This window comes from Anser anser, assembly GCF_964211835.1.
Source record: "Anser anser genome assembly, chromosome: 21".
Taxonomy (NCBI): Eukaryota; Metazoa; Chordata; class Aves; order Anseriformes; family Anatidae; genus Anser; species Anser anser.
Genome location: NC_139742.1, coordinates 7,258,555 through 7,277,827, shown reverse-complemented (window position 1 = coordinate 7,277,827; position 19,273 = coordinate 7,258,555). Strand labels below are relative to the sequence as shown.

Sequence of the window (19,273 nt, the reverse complement as noted above, 5' to 3'; positions counted from 1 at the left end):
GGGATAGACAGCAAGGGAATAATATTGGGCACTGAAACAGACAACAGAAGGCCTTGGGAAGCAGAACTGTAAGGAGAGTAATCTGAAAGTACGGGAGGGTCACTTGGGGACAGATTGTTCTAGGGAAAGAAGTGAGGGTAATTGCCCAGTGCTCAGCTATGCTGGGCAGCAAATGATCTGTGGGTAAAAATAAGAAGGTAATCATGTTTCAGCTGCTCCTCAGGCTCCCCTTTCCTTGCACACTGCATGCCAGCTCTGTCCAAAGAAGTGTACATAAAGGGCTTTGCAGAGAGTACAGTGGGGACACAAATTGAGATGTTTTGTCATGGGTACGTTGGCTGAAGCGTGTTAAATGGGACAAACCATTTTTGTCCCTCCCTTTTCTCTGAAAGATACTGCTAGCCAACAGGTAGGTAGTGCAGTAGAGAAAAGCAGGTGCCAGCCATTAGGGCATACAGAGGATGAAGAAGTGTCCCGAAGTGTCAAAAAGCCTCTGCCCCTAAGGGGGCTACTAGAGGGGCAAACTTGTGGTGTTTAGTAATAGGTAGCATCTTCATGTAGTATGAAGAGAGGCAGTTTATGGAATGCAAAATGATTGATGGAACTAACATATTGCAACACAAAAAAAGGGTAGCAGCTCCAAGCATAAAGGGGAGACACTAGCTGGAGGAAGCAGGCACTGTCTTCTGCTAGATCTGTGGCAGCACATTTGTTCTATGAAGATGGCAAATGACTAGAGATGTTCATTCTGAGGATGCAGCTGAGCTGTGAGAGCTATCGCTTCTTAGGCAAACTAGGAACACAAGTCCTTCATATGCCAGATTTTGACCAATTTAACTGAAAATTCCAAATAGGAACAGGCAGGAATGTGTCGATTCAATAGAGGGCAAGGCCCTGCCACATTTAACAGAAGAAAGAGGACTGAATTTCCGGAGTGCACACTGCAGATTTATGCTTGAAGTAGATGAAATGTTTCACACACATCTGTGTATAGGAGTAAGCCGTAAGCGTATGTGTTCGGAGATCCATATGCTAATGTTTCTGTGCTGCCTACTGGTAAGGGTGGTAAGATGAGGAGTAATGCAGTGTAATTTATTTCCATGTAGTGGAAGTTATAAACTACTTTTGGCATTTCTTTAGGCGAGACAGCAAGCCCAGCTGCGACATCAAATGGCAGAAGACAGCAAAGCAGAATATTGTTCCACTCTACAGAAGTTCAACAGTGAGCAGCATGATCATTACTACACACACATACCAAACATCTTCCAGGTAAGACTCGCTGGCACTGAACTAGAGTAGCTCATACACTTGTGAAAAAAAATAAAGGGATGCATTGCATGTTGGCCCGATTCTATGATCCTGTTTTATTCTTTGGCCATTTTGTCATTGTTATCAAATTTTGTACGCAATCTGCTACCCCAAGTGATGGAGAGCTTGGGTATGTAAAAGTGTGCCTTTCTCTTAGGAGGAAGGCAACATTGAATTGTCATGGCAGATTACGGTAGTCCTTGGAATCGTCACAATTTGCTGTATTAAACTCTTGTGTCCATGCAGCTGGGGAATGAGAGCATTATTTGCATTGTTGGAGCAGGAGGCAGCTGGGCATCCTTACATCTGTAAAGCCTCACAGTCTTTATAACCTGTTTTGAAATCAGATTTCACAGATGTTTGCAGAATTATTGGGGAGTTAAACTCAATAGTGAATGTCAAAGGGTTTAAGCACGCTTGCTGAGTATGTCTTACCATGCCTAAAGAAAGACTGTAGAGAAAGTACAAATCAGATAGCTTTTTTTGTTCTGACTGAAGATCTGAGTGTGTGCTTGGCTGAACAAAGAGATTAATGTCATAGAACAGAAATTCTAAATGACTGTTCCATTGTAATGGGTCATGAGAGTCAAGAAGTGGAAAAGACAACCTCTTTAAGGGAGAAAATGTCACATGCTTATCATCTGATCAGAAATAACGGATACTTGCATAGCAAGCAAGCATTTTCTTATCCATAACTGTAGCTTCTTAGCTAAATGGACACCTTCTCTTTTGTTCATGGTATTTCAAACCAGTATCTTGAGATAAATTTTCCATGGCATCATATATAAAATTCTTCCAGTATATTTGTATTTAAACCTAAATCTGGTAAGTGCTCTGATTTGTAGGTGAGCATACTTATTTTAAGTTGTGCAGAAGATTCCTTTTCACTACCAGTGCTCTAGGAAGCTTTATCACTTCCTCATAGATGGTGAAATAAGGGAAAGAACAGAAATTCTTTACAGCACAACTTTGATCGTTTTTTGCTTTTGTTGCTTGCATATTAGTCAAGGTAATGGGAATTTCTAAGTTATCAATACTCAGTAAAATTCCTGCAGTCTAATGTGAAACAGCCAGTTCTTGTCCATGCCCTTCTGTATCCTGTTTTATAATCTGTTTTAACCGTGTTATACTACATTCACTTAGCCTCTGTTCTAAATCAGAGATCCATGGAATAGGTGCTGGAGATCGTGGCGTTGAATCCACCAAGTAACAGAGAGCATGTGTTGAGAAACACTCATGTAAACAATGTGTGATGTATAAGACTGCCCATAAACCAAAAATTATCTTCTTGGGGGAAGGGGAGAAAACAACATTTTTTTTTGTTCCCTTGGATTCTCCAGTGGAATGAAAATGAGCTCTTTCACAACATGTCGTGGAAAATGGAAGAGAATTTGTTGTTCCGGAAATTATGTTAACGGCCTTAAGAACCATTCTTACAAATGTCTAAAACTGGGATTTTTGACAAATCAGCATTTTTCAGCATAAAAAAAAATAATTGAAAAATTCTTACTAATAGTAACAGATTGCTTTTAGAGTGGGATTTAGATGTTTGAGGGAATGATACCATTTGCTGCCTTCATGAAAACAGCTGTCCTAGTTTGTCTATTCTTAAAAACATATTTAAACTATACATTTTAAAGCAGTGTTTGCTGGGGAGAAAAATGGGTTGAAACTGTGAAGCTACTCTTGATATTTGATCTGAATGAAATCTAATGTTTTAGAAAATACAAGAGATGGAGGAAAGAAGAATTGTGAGGATAGGTGAATCCATGAAAACTTTTGCAGAGGTCGACCGCCAAGTGATCCCTATCATTGGAAAGTGTCTGGATGAAATTACAAAAGCTGCAGAATCAATTGATCACAAGAACGTAAGTATTATATTGCTTGGATTGTTAATTGCTGTCTTTAGTACTGATCGCTTTGTATATGGAGATTCAAATCCTGGGTCCAAACCACGGTGAGGGCTTTATAGTCATAGAACTAGAATAAATGGTAGGCTTTTGTCCCAGACTACTTTGTCTGAGGTAGATTATCTCCTAAATCTTCTTAACATCTGGAAATGCCACACCTTTTTTCTTTTAGGAATATTCTTTCCTTTTGATAGGATAATGATTTTTTGAAATATTGTTATTGAAGAATAGGCTTCTGCCTAGAGTAAGGAAAATGATGGACATCATTAGAAGTGTCACAGATTCTTATTCAGATAGGTTCTATATCTAATAGTCAGAAAATGGAATGTTGCAGGAATGTCTGCTTGTTACTCTTATAATAGTAATAGAAGTATTTAAAGTGTTGGCTACATAAATTATTGCAACAACTCTGGCAAAACTTCTATTGTGAATTGTTTATTTGAAGAATTAAGACTTGCTAGCGATCTGTAAATGAGCTCTCACAAGTCTTGATTTCTGAATGTCGGAGTAAAAACAAGCCTTCCTGATGAAGGCCGATGAAGAGTTGGGCCGAGCTTGCTGATGTACAGTTAGCACAAGGGTGAATGTGTTTTCTATTTTCTTTTCAGAATGATCTGCTCTCTTTGTAAATGAAGTCTCTGCCTGCTCTTTCAGCCCTTCTCATGGATCACATTAGTGCTTCAAATACAAACAGCATGTGTCTTGCTGGCTGTTTGAAATTCCCATACGTCTTTTTCACTGGAATCTTTTCTAAGCTATTCAGTGCCCAGAGCCTGGAGACTGCAGTTAATTGGCAGCATAAGCCTGAGGCTGAGGTTTTGAAATGAATCCCCTACTTTTTGCTCAGCAGTTGCTCTCACAGAGAGCAGCATGGGAAACCAAGGAATCTGAAAGTTACTGTTTTGGGGTAGGGGAAGGGGGAGCTGGGGAACAGATTCCCATGTTTGAACAATGCACCCTTTTGGGGGTACAGTTCGTGGTGCTGTATGGTGAAAATTGCGCTAAGGAGAGATTCATTCTTAAGCCTACATTCTGCTCTGATGTTCAAGCACAGTCTGAGAGAAACTCACAAACCACTTAAGCTAGGTATTGGAACCAGCTTCACCACCACCACTGAATTTTCAGCTCAACTTGGTCTCTCTTGCACACAGATAAGTCAGACTGCTGGCTCACATGCACAAGTAGGTATTTTGAAAAAGGTATTTTGAGCATTGAAAACCAAGGGTTCTCCTGAAAACACCATGCTAACCAAAATGTATTTAACCAAATTTGTTACATCTGAACAATTACAAAGGGTTTAGCATGTTGTGTCTGAAAACAGGAAAGTCCATAAATGATTCTTCTTTTCTTAAAATATCATTAAGGACTTTTTATCTCAGGAACAGAGGTTTCTCACCTTCTTGATTCTAATAGAAGTGGCATGCTTGTTCCTGCCTTTTCCAAGATGCGGGTCCTGCCACTTTATAGTTGTGTCCATAAGTGCAGACAGTAGCAATTTAAAAGCTGTGTCTTCCCTATTTCCAGGTCATGTACTGCTTTGGCCGGTAATGCAGACTCTTACAGCAGACCTTTCCTGTCTCACCCCTTAAAATTGTAAGAAACAAGTTTCAGTTCTTAGACTACTGTCAGAAGAGTTTCTTTTCTTTGAAAGATCCAAATTGAAGGGTTTCTCCTTTGCTCATCTTTTTCAAGCCTGAACATTTTTGGATAGGAAAGTCACTAGATCTGAGCTGTAGTCAGCTTTGTAAATGAGGTCAGATTCCAGGAAAGTTGAATGCAAGGACAGCTGGTGATAATAGAACTAGTACAATGGTGAGCAAAACCAAGAGCCTGCTGAGCAGGAAAAGCTTTGTGTGAAACTCTGGGCCCACACAGACATGTGTTTCCCAGCTGGGAGGAGATCTCCAGGATCTGGTAATCATAAACAAAGTACAGTATCACCAAACTTGAAACGTATGAGCTCAGAGACTAGGGTACTGACAAAAGGCAGTGATGCATCTGGAGTTCATATTTAGCTCCTTATTGGTACTCTGGTTTTATTTTCACTCTTTTTGTCCAGCTATCGCATACAGACTTGCTGAAGAAGGAGAGAGGTAAATGAAAGTTCTTTTTTTGGTAACTTCAGAAACCGGGGCTTTGAATGGAACAGCCACAACTAGTATAGAAGACGTATTGGTCAGAAAGAAAATAATTACAGAGAAAGCACCAATTCTAGTGCTTTACCTTATGTACCACTGTGAGTCAGCTCTAGCTGAAACGATGTGAGAACCTGCAAGTTCTGCAACTTTTTTTTTGCTGTCAGGAAAACCTTACCAGCTGATGGAAAGGCATTATTGTTTTAAGAAGGAGGGGAAAAAAAGCACACCCTTGCACTTCATGTGGGTATCTCTGAGCTTTCTGATGATCAGTTTTTAGCTTCAGGTAGGTTTATTACAAACACAGACCTTTCAAGGGATTCCTGTGGCATCTGTGAACCGCTGATCAAAATTGTGTAGTACTGCAGTAAGTCAGGACATAGTTCCACAGTCAAGTGGTAACTGTGGAGGTGCAGGCTGCTAGGAACAGGCTTCCTTTCTACAGCCAGCTCTATAGGTGCTAGCAGGAGTCTGGAAAACCGTGTTGTTTAAGGGCCCCTGTTTCATTAGATGGTGTTGAGAACCAGAACGATACATGGAATAATTTAATTATTCTCTGCAGCTTAAATATGACAAAGTTCTGACTCATGCCCTTAACAAAATGGCCAGTTGTTCGGGCTTAGTTAGGGAACTTGTAACTGTGCAAGTAGGATTGCTTTCTGCCCTCACCAAAGTGTGTGCAGCTCCCACTAATATCAATGGAAACTGGCTGGATATAGCTGGGAACGCTCGTTAGCCTTGTGTTTCTAATGCAGCTATAAATATGCTTCTTTTCCATGTCCTCTTTCTAATAACACAGAGGTCACATTGCAAGGGTGAGCTGTGGTGACTGCTAAGTGAACCTAGGCAGAATTGGCTTCTGAAGGCTCCAGCAGCAGATAGAATGAATTTGTTACGGGTCTGGGAGTTCCTGTTATGACATTATCTCTTCGTGATATGTGGAGCATGCTGCATATTTTTAGCTCCATTGTAGTGGAAGGATGTTTTGACGAAATGGAAGGAACACTGTACAGTTAAAAAAGAAAAAAAAGAAAAATGAAAGGCTCTAAGCATAGCATGAAATGCCTGTAAAGTGGTGTATGGAACCTCATGTGTGTTTGTCACTTCCTTCTTCACAATAATCGTCTTCACGATTATTGTTTAAAACCTCTTCAAATGCTTATATCTACAAAAGTTTTAATGTCAAACTGGGTTGAGATAACAGAGAAAGTGTTGTTTTAACCTCCTTTCAAAGTTCTGGAGGAATTCTACAGTGCACCTAATAGATTGAGGATCTCAAGCCTTAATTTGCTACGCAATCCCCTGGATATTTTTGCAAAGCTTATCTTAGAGCAGTGTTTTGCTTAATTGTGTCTGGCCTCTGAATAAGTTTATATCCCACTAGATTTTTTGTGAACACTGTTTTACCTACGGACACGAGCAGAAGCTGTGAAATGCCTTCAAAGCAACAAGTTCATCTTTTTTCTCCAAGCAGAATGATGGTGCTGTTCTCTGGAGGCTAATGAGATTTTTGTGTGCTGTGGCACAGTTCCTCTAATGATCTTAGAGCGAAAACTGTTAGAACAGTATTATATAAAAAGCTCCCTTCCATAGAAGTTGAGTAGATCAAAAGTAGAATTTTTTTTCCCAGAGGACATTAGATCTAAATGAATTTGGCAAGCTGAAGTCCAAATCTGCATTTATGTATAATTAATTGTTTGTAAGCCTGTATAGGAAAAATGCTATATGTTGGGTTTGATTTTTTTTTTTTTTTTTTTTTTTAAAAAGCAAACCCACTGCAGAGTGTACAGGCAGTGTGTGGCTGACTCGCATCTAGTGCTCCTAGTGGCACCAGAAGGGTACGAGGCTTTAATGACAGCCCTGGAGTTAGCGGCCACTGCAGCACCAGGGTGCCTGGCTGCTCGCAGGACCCTGGGCTGCTCCAGTTGTAGGATAAAGCTCAGAAGATAAACTCCTGCCGCTTACTGTAGCTAAGTTCACAAGCACAGACTGGTTAACTCGTGGCAGTGTGGTCACTGGAGGTCAGTTATATAGGAGCATTTATCGGGGCTTTCCAGAAGCTTGCTTACAGCTGCATGCCCAGCAATTCTGTACCTCAACTTCGTTATGAGTCGCTTAACTTATCTGTTCAGTTACTGAAGTAGGATTTCTCTTCTAGTAAGTAAAGCTAACAATAATAAGCTCCTTGTCATTTTCACCAGTGGACATTTAAAAAAAAAAAAAAAAGCCATTACAAGGGGATTGTATCAGAACTTTGATTTTTTGCATGGGTAACAAACCAGGGAGAAGAGTTGCTAGGTTGAGGTCAGGCTGCAGCTCGTGGAAGGCTGGAATGAGGAGACCTGAATTTGCTCTTCCTGAGCATCCTCTGCAGTTAGCTACAATGACTCATGCTGTAATGATCGTTTTGTATGGTTTGCTTTCCCAAATAGACCATAGTTTTTTTTTATCTGTTGGTATTTTAAGTAATGACTGGTCTCGGTGATACCTTTGCAAAAGGAACTAGCATTTTGTAACACAAATTATGGACTATCTGAGAGCAAAGGTCACCTGCGTTATTTCAGACATCGTTTTGTGTTCTATTCTGAAACTGAGATTGTGACCGTTTATGTTCCCAGTTGCAGTATGTTCTGACTGACACAGGTTGGGTTTCTTGTTGTTTTTAACTTCATTTGCTACTGAAATATCTGGGAACATTCAGTTTTACATGGCAGAGTGCCTTGTTTTGGTGGGGTAATAGTCTCTGTGTATCTTTTTGAAGCACATCATGATAGTGAAAATAGTTCCAATGAAAAGTGCCTGGATTTTGGAGCAGAAAGTGGAGAAACTCATCTTGGTCCCAAGTTCTGGGAGGGTGTTGATTTGCCAGGATGAAACTGGTCCCTGTAAAGGTTGTTTCCCTCGAAGGCACCCTTGTTTGTCCTTGTGCGGTTCTTCTATGCCACCAATTTGATGACAGCCTTCATCTGAGGTATTTACTCTTGTACTGGATCTGTCCCATTTCAGGATTCACAAATGGTAATAGAAGCCTTTAAATCGGGGTTCGAGCCTCCAGGAGATGTGGACTTCGAGGACTTCACTCAGCCCATGAAGCGGACTGTCTCCGAATCCAGCCTTTCAAACTCCAGAGGGGATGGGAAGTCGGAGCCGAAGTTTGGTGGCAAATCCAAGGGCAAGTTATGGCCATTCATCAAGAAAAATAAGGTACTGACTTGCAAACTTGAGCTTAGGGCTAGGATGTTTGTAGTCAATAGCCTCTGTCTTGTCTAGTGAACCTGGTAATCGCAGTTTTTTAGAGAACTTTAGTTTCAGAAAGTTAATAACTAATGTCTTACTATGGTGTTTTGTGCAAGTCTTTAGTTAAGTTTTTATATCTTTGATTTTTTTTCTTTGTAATTTCTTTAATTATGTTGCAGTTTTTATATTAATTTAACTTTGGTTGTCATGTCTGTGCCATGGTCCATTCCTGTTCCTAACTCAGAGAAGGAATTGTACACCACTTACGTAGTGTCACGTGTGCTAACTAACATGTTACTTTGGGGAAGCTTTAATGTGGCATTACTGTTTGACACTTCTAAAACTCTCCTTAGCTTTTCATTTGAGTTACCTTCTCAGTCTGTGCGCTGGGTTCTGCAGTTGGGTGGCGGGGAGCGAGGAATTTCTGCAATTCATTCTCCTTTAGCACAACTAACGGAGCACAACTAACTGAGCAGTTGACTTTAAAGACCATATTAACTGATGTATCCATTAAACCTTTCTCATTTCGCTGTCATATTTTACACCATAATGCATGGCACCATACATCTGGGGTTACCAGAACGTGTCAGGATGACTGGACTAGGTCAGTTTTCAGTAACACTGATGGAAGCCCAGAGCAGCTTCAGTGTTTTGATCTCCTTGCTCTGACCCTCATCAAACCACTTCTAATGATTCCAGTGAGTCCAAAAATCCTACCTGATCAAAATGGGTCATTTCTCTTGTGCTGGTGTAAGAGGGAACTCGGCTCTCTGGTGCTTTCATCAGTGTAGCCAGAAGCAAAAACCAGGACCAACTCCTGAGCAAATTCTTAGGATCTGTAAAAGTGAAGTTTGATGCACGTTACTGAGGTATGATTTGAAAGCAGGAAGGAATGTGGTTTGTTGTTTTCCAGATAATAGAAACGCTACTGGGCACTAAGGTACCTTCCTTATCTGATCCATTTAAATTCAGGTATTTGAAAGCTCTATCCATATGCATTATTCTGAGCTGTCAACAGAGTGAGAACAGGGCAGTTTATGGGGATAGTGCTGCATGGAAGAGTCTGCATGAGCTTCCTGTCCAAATACTTTGTGTTACTGTTCTGTTGCATCACTTACTAAAAACTTCCATTTATCACATCCTTCATTTAACACAACTCTTAAATACTGCTCTCCCCCCTCCTTTGAACCATGGCCTTTAATGTTTAATTAATTGTTTTTTTTTCTCTGGATTTCAAATATTGTTTTTGATGCTTATTTTCGTTTTGTGTTTTATCTTTTTATTTTGATTTTTATTCTGTCACTTCTCCATCTCTTATACGTAGCTTATGTCCCTTTTAACATCCCCCCATCAGCCCCCTCCTCCTCCCCCTGCCTCTGCCTCACCCTCTGCTGTTCCCAACGGCCCCCAGTCTCCCAAGCAGCAAAAGGAACCCCTCTCCCATCGCTTCAACGAGTTCATGACCTCCAAACCCAAAATCCACTGCTTCAGGAGCCTAAAGCGCGGGGTAAGTTCTCCTCTGGATACCTCTCTTTCTTTCTCTTTTCTTTTTCTTGCGCTTTTATTGCACGTTCTGTTATGTAAAAACTTGTTTTGTTTTGTGAATGAATCCGTTGTGTTTTATCATAACATGCAGACAAATCCAAGGAATCCCAACCTAGAAAGTCATTTGCAGTCAAAAACCCCACAATGAAACCACAAAAAGTGCAGTTCCTGATGGAAATGGTCTTTTTTTGGGGGTGGTGATGGTATGAAAGTGTGGTAGTCCAAAGTATAGAAGAGAGCTGAACTTTAATATTCACATACAAGTCACAAAGTCATTAATGTAGCCCTGCATATGTCTGTGGCAGAGTAGGTTTGGAGGAGTGCCGTTCAGAGGCTTACTATGAACCTGAAGCTGAAAGTTGCTCCCTTAGGTGGGAAATTTTCTTTTCTGCAGGGTGGATTGGGCTCAGTATCTCTGCCCAAAGGAGGGGGAGTAAATTAGGAGGGATTCTAGAAAATAATTCTTCTGGTTTCAGTTGGTGCAAGTTCAGGCATTTCCCTGAAAAGACCTGACACCACTTGGTGCAGTAGCAGGAACGTCACATCCCTGGGGTTTGTGGCTGAGAGGGCCACAAGTCTGTGTAAGCTTTCTGTTTTGGAGACTCAGCCTTATAGACAGCGCGTCAAGTGCTGAAGTGTTTGCTTGTTTAAGTCTGAGTCTTCAGGTAAAAAAACATGAGATGTGAAATAGGAACAGATCCTAGGTGGTAATAAAGATGTTTATGTGGTTCAGGTGTCCTTTAAACCAGGGCTGCCATGCTGGTGATGCTAGGGGACTGAATTTAATGCAGCCACTAAGAGATGCTGATTACAATTGGCTCTAAATGTTTGGGGTTGGCAGTTCCCAAGGACCTGCCTGTGTCCTGTGGAGTGAAGTTTCAGTAAGATAGGAAAATTTGATATGATTCTTGTAGAGTGCCTATGAAATCCTGCTCCTCAGCAAGTTTTTCATGTCTGCGCTGGGGCCTCCTAGAGTAGATGGTATGGATTGCACAGTTTTTCAAGTGACCATAGAAAAAATTAAAGTCCTGCAGGGTCTTTGACACTTCAAATATCAATGAAATACCTTTGCATAAATACAAAGTTGAAAAACTATTTTCAATAGCCAGTAATAGCTGCCTTTCTTGCAAATTCTGGAGGAGACCTGAACTGAGAGCTTGCTAAAAATTAAATGATGAACCATAGCTATATTAGTAAACTTACATCAAGGTGTTTGTGTTGAAATAAATTTACAATAAATTAATAAATAAAATAATTCCCTGACAAACTCAGACATCATGATTGTGCTGAGAAGTTGCTAGTGCAGTATTGCTTTGGCTCCTAGGTTAAGGTTCTTAAAATCATTGTTACAAAAATTACAGGAAGGAGACACAACTGTTCAGTATCTTACAGCCTGTTCTAAAATGCATTTTAACAGCAAGGAAGTAACTATTTTAAAAAGTCCAAATTCTGCTCCAGGGACTGCACTGACATTTAAGGATGAAGGCTGGAGCTGTATAAAAGTAGAGATGATTTCAGTGGGGAACTTCAGTGGTTAGTCACAGAGAATTGAAAACACTGTCGTAAACAGTATTCTGTCTCATCTGGTTACAGACAGGACACTTAAAAAAAAAAAAAAAAGAGCAGTTTTTGGTTCTTTTCTAAGGAATTGTTATTTAATGATGTATTCAGGCTAGAATCAAAAAACCAACAAAAAAACCCTAACCCTTTTCTGGTGCTTTTCACTGGGGAAGCGGGAAGTTTCCAACTTGTCCTAGGGCAGGTTCTATAAGAGTACCTCCTTCCCTCCCTTCAGTTGCAGTTTGGCCCGCAGCATCTCTTCTCACTAGCTTTTAAGGGGCAAAAGCAGTCTTTCAGTTCTGCTTCTGTATCAGCAGGCTTGGAGGGTGTGCTAGCAGTGGCTGTCTTCATGGCACTGCCATGGGGGGCTGGCTGCTGGTGGTCCTGTTCATAGGGGTGGCAGTGAGACGCTTGGGCCAGTCAGGCACTGCCGAAGGTGGGAGCTTATGTAGTCCTCCAGTAGTGCCATTCACCGAACAGATTATTTGAAATAATGTGGAATATTTCTAACTCAATTTAGAAATGCTAGTTTATGGTTCCCCGGGCAATTCGCAAGCTCATATTTCAAATGTACAAATTCTTCTTTAGTGAGTATTTGGCCATATAAGCAATTATGAGTAGTTGCTTTTAATATTTGCCTGAAGAAATGCCAACATGTGTTATCTGGGAAGAGCAAGAGAGTCTTAAACATGCTTCGTTTTAAACTGGTTTGTGTAAAAAGTGAAATAATTAGAATATTTTCCTATACCTTTCTCTGGAGTCCCTCTAATTTCTGCTGACATGTTCATTAAAAATGTAAAAAAGGTGGCTCTTGCTAAATCTTGATTGGAACCTTTTGCGATGGTCTCCTGTTTTGTTTCCTTCCCCTTTTTGCTACCAGGATGTTTGTATCTAAATATTTTGCTGCCTGACTCATCCAAGAAAGTTGGTGGCCAGCATTCAGTTTATAGTAGCTTTTTCCAGAGGGATGAATTCAAGCCACTGAGTCCATCTAGAAATACAGAGCAGGAGAGGCTGCTAAGACCTGGCAGCTTTCTCTGTCTGACTTGAGAATTTGTAAAGTTCACATTTCAAAGGTCCTTGGTGATTTGGGTTTTCAGACTAAAAGGTCATGAAAGTGCTACATGATCTTCAGAAATAAAATTCTAACCAGGCAAAAAAAAGACAATCCTCCCCCCTAATCCTGTTTATGAGATGAAAAATGGGTTGCTGGCATTTGTTTCATCTGATAGGTCTGATGTGGCCTGTTTATATTCAGCATAGCTAGATAATACTGTTAATTCTGCTTTTACAATGTTAAATTTTGTAAGATTTCCTTTTCTCGGTTCCTCTCCATCTCCTTGTCCTACTGCCAAATCCAAGAACATCCGAATTTTGCTCACGAGCAGTAATGTTGCAAATACTGGATTGTGATATTACCAGAGAAATCAGACGGGAGGAGGTAGGGAGAAGCTCTCTGCACAGGATGTGTGATCTGTACAGATATACGTTAGTGAAGCAACCTTTGGAAAGGTCACGTGGGGAACCGAGAGGACAGTACAATGTAATGGGTGCTTGGCTTTGGACACTGAAGAATTTCATTTGCTTTGAATATTGTCTCTGCACTGCTGGTTTTGTTCAAAGGCAAAATGCCACTCTAGCCAGACACCTTGCAGTAAAGGTGGCCACAGGAGATTTTCAGTATTTAAGTAATTAAGATTGTTTTAGATTATTCAAGCAAATTGTCAAGAAGCAGGTCATGGAATCATAGAATCATTAAGGTTGGAAAAGCCCTCCCAAGATCATCTGGCCCAGCCGCCCCCTACCACCAGTATTGCCCACTAAACCATGTCCCTAGGTACATGTCCTGGGACCATGTCAGGTCTTTCCTGCCTTTGTTGATAAACTGAGCTGTTAACTCCCACAAAAGGCAGGGTAACAATTTGTTTATTTCAGAGGAAACTGTATCATACTTCTTTTTTGCACTAGTTTAAGGAAGAAGTGCATGAAAAGGAACTACTTATTGTGAGCAAGCCTAGTAGATAACAAAAGCTTAGCAGGATAAATGCAGGCAGCAGAACTGCACGTTGTAATTGATCCTTGAAATGGGAGTGACTGGATTCCCATACAATTCCTCCACGAAGTCTTTGAGATCTGAATGTGTCTGGAGAGGCAGCATGTTTTAGTAATTTCCTTAAAAAGTTTTGGGTTAGCATCTTATGTTGCATTTGGAAAGAGAAATTACAAAACTAAAGCAGAAAAATCACTGGTGACTGTTAAAATGAATTATGTAATTAGTAATGATATGTCCTGTGCCCTGTCTGGTTTTAATTTTGCTTCCAAACTAAAAATCCAGTGACTCTTGTTTTTATGGAAGGAAACAGATGCCTGGGCAATTTACAACAGATGCGAGGTTAATGTAGAGGTACCTCTACCAGTATCAATGGTCACAGCCAATACAAAACCCTAGTCAGTTTGTTTAAAAAAAAAAAAAAAAGGAAAAAAAAGTGCTGACTCTTGTCAGTGTCTGTGGTTTTCTAATCATGTTTTCCTCTTTTCTTTAAAGTTTCTTCTAACCCCAACAGAAGAAATGTCCACTGTAGCGAATAATGTAAAACTGTTACAGCTTTTAGCATGGATCAGAACTAGAAGAGGAGGGGAAAAAAGTCTTCTAAGCAGAGTTTTTCAGTGCTGTTTTTAATAAGATGGTATTAAAAAAGTATAGTGCTTAAAATCAACTCTGTTTCTTAGGGAAGTTAAAGCCAGAAGAGTACAAAAATGAGGAACCACTTACATAAGTCATAATTTCATTTATGCTTGCTCTGCTTTTTCTAATTCCATTTTGAGGACAAAGAAAACTCAGTACTCTGCTAGTTGATATTAATTTTGTGTTCTTTTCTTTAATTGCTATACCGGCAGTAACATCAGCACCTTTATTTAAAGAGCAATACTTCTGAACTAACAAAATCCAGGGGTAGAACTTACACCTTCGAGCTGCCGTGTGCCACTGCTGGTTTGCTTTTTCTCTCTTCACTCGGAGGCTGGGCTGGAATTAAACAGAAGATGGGGCTGGGAGTTGGGATGCAAATCCTGCTGTCGCTACCCAAGCCCCAGCCTCCCAGCAGCCCCGTAAGGCACAGTGGAGGTTTTTTTGTGGTTTCCTTCTTAGTGGAAGTTGTTGACTTCATTACAATGTCATTTTATTTCCATTGCACCAGTTAACGTTTTCCCTTACCACCTTGTCCTGCCTGTGTGATGCTCTGCGCGCTCTTCCCCCAATGCTTGGTGGTTGGTCAGCCTGAGTGACTATTACTTGGTTTGTGACTACTACTTGGTTGTTCTGTGAGTGAGCAGAAACAGCAAACAAAACCAAGCACCCCTTTTCTGTGTTCCCTGTCCATAGGAATACTTGTTATTGTATTGCAAATGTGTGCATCTCTGCCAAGACTGGGGTGTTGGGTGGGTGGGGTCGGTAAAGCCGTGGTTTGTTCTAGCAGAGATGTTTTCTGACCTGGCGTCTTTAAGCTAGCCTTTAAAAATATGAGATGTAAATATTATGAGTGCGCTAAACCCTGTTAATACTCACCTAGTATCTAACAAGCTTCCACTTTGCACTTAAAGGTTCGTTAAGCGTCAAGCTGTCTTTTGCTGTAGAAGCAGTAAACGCAGGTGCTGTGCTAGTCTCCACCGTAACGGATGTGTTTTCTTTTGCTGACTCACCAGCAGACACAGTCTTTGTATTTTCACAAAGAACTCATGAAGAGGACTTTAGGGACACCCACGTGTGCCATTGAGGCTAGGGAATATGTTGTAAGTCCGCGTATGGTGTGATCAGCCCATACCGTCGCTGCACAGTCGCTAACCCCACTTACAACGCCGCTAGAGTGTGCTTTGGAAATGTGCTTTGTCAAAGATAAATGGGAAACTGCAAACTTGGTGAGAGGCAAGTTGCAGCTTACTGTGTTGTGTGCAGGAAGATGATTTGTCTGCTAGTCCTGGAAATGCTGAAATTGGCAGAATTAAAGCAGATGGACCTGTGAAATTCAGACTACAGTGGGAACCACTTGAAGTGTGCTTGGCTGTAAAATAAAGAACTAAAAAAAATAATTCAAAATTGGTTAAACTTGTAGGCTTACCCAATAAAAGGCTTGTAGGCTTTTACAACTAAGCTGTTTTGTGTAAAAAGTACTACAGGTGGGTTCCGTGCATTTACTCTGAATTATTTTATGAGTGCAGTCTGGACTATCAGGAGCCGACCCTTGGTTCACAGCAGTGCGGTGACACATTCTCTGCCTTGGTGGTAGAGCACTCTGAAAAGCTTTCTGAAGCTTCCCCGAGCTCTCTCTAATGATGATAGTTCATGGAATCAGTGCTTGTGACCTCTAAATCTGATACCCAGATAAAGCATTGTATAGGGCAGATTGCTACAGGAGCACTAAAAAAAGAAGATTTCCTCTTGGAAGCACAGTGCTTTATTTCAACCCTCTTTTCTGTAAGTGAGGTTAGTGTCTGTGACTGTCCAATAACACATGGACTTGCTGGCTTTCATGCTCTCTCATGTGTTATTGAAGCTTGTGGCTCTTAGGCTCTTCATTTTTTCCTTGCAAGACTAAGCTAGACGTGGTTTAAATTGACAACTTGAAACAGATTTGCGTATTTTATAGCAATGCAATTTATTTGATTGTTTGGAGGGAAAAATGCTCCGGTTCTTCCAGGAGCTGTAAGCAAGTTTCTAGCTTTGAAAACCCAACTGACTGGGCAAAAGTAATTATTTAGTGAATGTTTAATGCAGATTTATTTTGTCTGCTTATATTTGCTTATATCAATTGAATCGCTGTCATGTAGAATTACCAATGCATTTCAAAAATGGAAAATGGACTATGACTTATTTCAGCATTTCACTGTTTTCAGTCCATGAGCTGCTTTGTTATTTGTACTGGTTGTAACAATCCCTGATGTGGTCTTTTTGGAAATGCTTTTAATAAGTTCTCTATTTTTGTCATACTTAACAGTGTAAGAATTTGGCATACAGTGTCTGTAATCACTTTCAAATTTGCTGAATTTACAGCGAAAAATAGTCTTGATGCAGATGGTTCCTCGCAGTAGCGTAGTGCCTTTAGAGTGAGTAGTGTTTAGAAACTAGCGCATGTAGCCTACATTTGTGCCTTTTATAGAGCGCTTCATAGGTAAATATTTCTTCTGCACCATAAGTCTTGTCTGTATCTATATGTACAAGGATCTCAGTTTGTGCTGATCATGTCTATGCTAAAGTTCACAGGAATGCTAAAGCAATTACGCAAACCAAAGCTGCCTCCGTTGAATTTCTTCAGCAACACGTTTTAGCTCATTCTTTCTCCTTCTGTGATTATTCTCTCAAATTGATTAGTTTTGTTTGGTTTTTCAGTGGCCTCTTAGCTAAGAGGGTAAATTTCTTCACTGCACTGTGATTATCAAGTGTTTACGTACCAGTAGAATGAACTTCAGAGGGAAGTTTAACTGCTGCATTGTTACTGAATGTGTCGGTTCAAAAGGAATATTTCACTATTTATTTTAAGACCATATAGTTTCCTTGAATGGTTGGCATATATCACTGTATAAATTCTAACGATAATGACTGTATTTGAAAATTTTGTATTTCTTAAGCATGCTGTTGAAAACACCATAGATGTAGAGCCACCTTTATTTTAAATCCAACCCTAAAGAACTGTGCTGCTGCTTAAAAAAAAAAAAAAAAAAAGGAGCATTTGATTCTGAGAGCACCATATCTGGGAGCTATCAGTGGTAATAATTACAGAGAACTCTTGAAAAGAACGTGCAGAAGTCTGACGATATGATCATCACCTAGAGCAAGAGGCGTTTTCCTATTTTCACCTTTCAGCTGTCTTTAACATACAGCATTTACGTACTTGGAAGTTTTGCATGGTTTGAGCATTTCACGACTGTCCCCAGAGATCTGGTAGCACAGTCACAGTGCATTTTACTGGAAGAGGAGGCCGGATGCAGTTTTCATTTTCCCTTTAAAATCTGGGTTTGTATCTTGAATAGCAGTCAACTTGTGCTGCTTGGCATAGAGCAGAAAGGCACTGTGACACCGTGAGGCTCCCTATCTCTTGGAAAACGTCACGAATAGCAGCTGTCATAACATCTTGCAACACTGGAAGAGGGCTTTGGTAATTCTGGTGGTCGCCTGCCCAAGCACATTTGTCCACCTGTCAGTTTGAGGCCCTGCAGCACTGTTGAGAGCTGTACGTGTAAGTGATGTAGGACAGAGGCGAACTATGCTGCTGTGTAGGCTTTTTAAGCATGTACACTTCACTTTTTGCAGTCTCTTTTCTTTCCCAGAGTAAGTAAAAGATAATGTTTTGGCTCTGTACCAGGAAATGTGTTAACCTTTGAAAAATTAGATCATGTAAATCATTTAAGGGGCTTGAATAATGTCTTACTGGGCTGTCTTTGAATCGATTTGGTGCAAAGACAAGGGATTTTTTTTTTCCTTGTTCTTGGTCCTGACCTTGTCTGACCGTGTGGCCAAAATACATTTGAGATGATGAGTATCTGCGTTTGAATTGTTCAAGAACATGAAATGGCTTAAGAGACTGCCCGGATGGCGCTGTCCCCAGTAAATAGGGATATTCTGGGAGGATTGTCGTTTGGCCACGGGCCTGAGGGCGAGGCTTTGGCTCCTGGAAGTGGCTGGAGATGGCACCGTGCAGCAGGAGGCTGAGCAATAGCGCCTTTCCTCTTCATGGCATTTTGGCCAGGCGTCATCATCCCTTTCTCTTGCATAAAGCAGCTGATGCTTGTGACTGCGTTTCAACGTATTTTTTGATCTAAAGCAACTTGCATAGTTTTGCAAGTTCAGAGGATTTTCTCCACTTGAAAGTTGTTGCGTTAATGCGAGAATCACTGTTGTAGCTGCTGTAAATGAGCCAGTCCAGGGCAGATCTTCACCTGCAGTACTGAAGCATGTATGTAGAGGTACAACAAACACTTCCATCCCTGCTCCTGGCGAGGAAATGGCAGCTGACTGGTAATGCTGGGCCGTCTTGTGAACTTTTGCACAGATCTGTTAGTGTTACCCATTTTGCATTCCGACAGCAAGGGGAGTATGTGTCATTGTATTGTAACGTCAGTCTGAAAAAGTTCCTCTTCTACTGATGCACTGTTGTTTTTTTTCTCTTTTTCCCCCACCCTGTATCTCTCCAATTTTACATGAAGCTTTCTCTCAAGCTGGTAAGCACATTTACAGCATGCCTGTCCTGTGTTTTAATCACAATTTTCTGTGTGTGTTAATGTGCACTGTGCCACATGTGACATGACACTGAAATTGTTAAATTTGTTTCTTCTTTGTGTTTGCTTTTTTTTTGATGTTTATCAGATAACTCTGAATACACAGGTCTGGAGTCTAATAGAGGTGATCGGAACTCAGTCTTTCTAATAAGTTGCTAAAAAATTAACTCTAATATCTAGTTTAGCTTTCATTTTTGTAATCTAGGGCTACGAAAATGTAGAAAAACAGTATCAAGTAATTCTGCTACTGTATAAGTATAAATTAAAACATTAAAAGAAATAAAGGTGTCTATATTTGGACCCTTTTCA

The 19,273-nt window shown here is 40.5% G+C and overlaps 1 protein-coding gene across 33 annotated transcripts in view; it reads left to right on the top strand.

Moving 5' to 3' along the window:
* The window catches only part of FNBP1 (formin binding protein 1), a 98,254-nt gene that overhangs the window by 61,561 nt on the left and 17,420 nt on the right, over nt 1-19,273 (top strand). For 6 of the 33 annotated variants that reach the window (XM_083807967.1, XM_083807957.1, XM_083807962.1 and 3 more), the window contains exons 7-10: nt 1,141-1,269; nt 3,030-3,176; nt 8,360-8,557; nt 9,915-10,097. In XM_083807967.1, the coding sequence (XP_083664093.1) occupies nt 1,141-1,269; nt 3,030-3,176; nt 8,360-8,557; nt 9,915-10,097 (657 nt within the window). Of the gene's footprint in view, nt 1-1,140; nt 1,270-3,029; nt 3,177-8,359; nt 8,558-9,503; nt 9,531-9,914; nt 10,098-18,892; nt 18,908-19,052; nt 19,089-19,273 lie in introns of all 33 variants that reach the window. The other 27 variants (XM_083807975.1, XM_083807980.1, XM_083807984.1 and 24 more) reach the window with 11 other exon arrangements.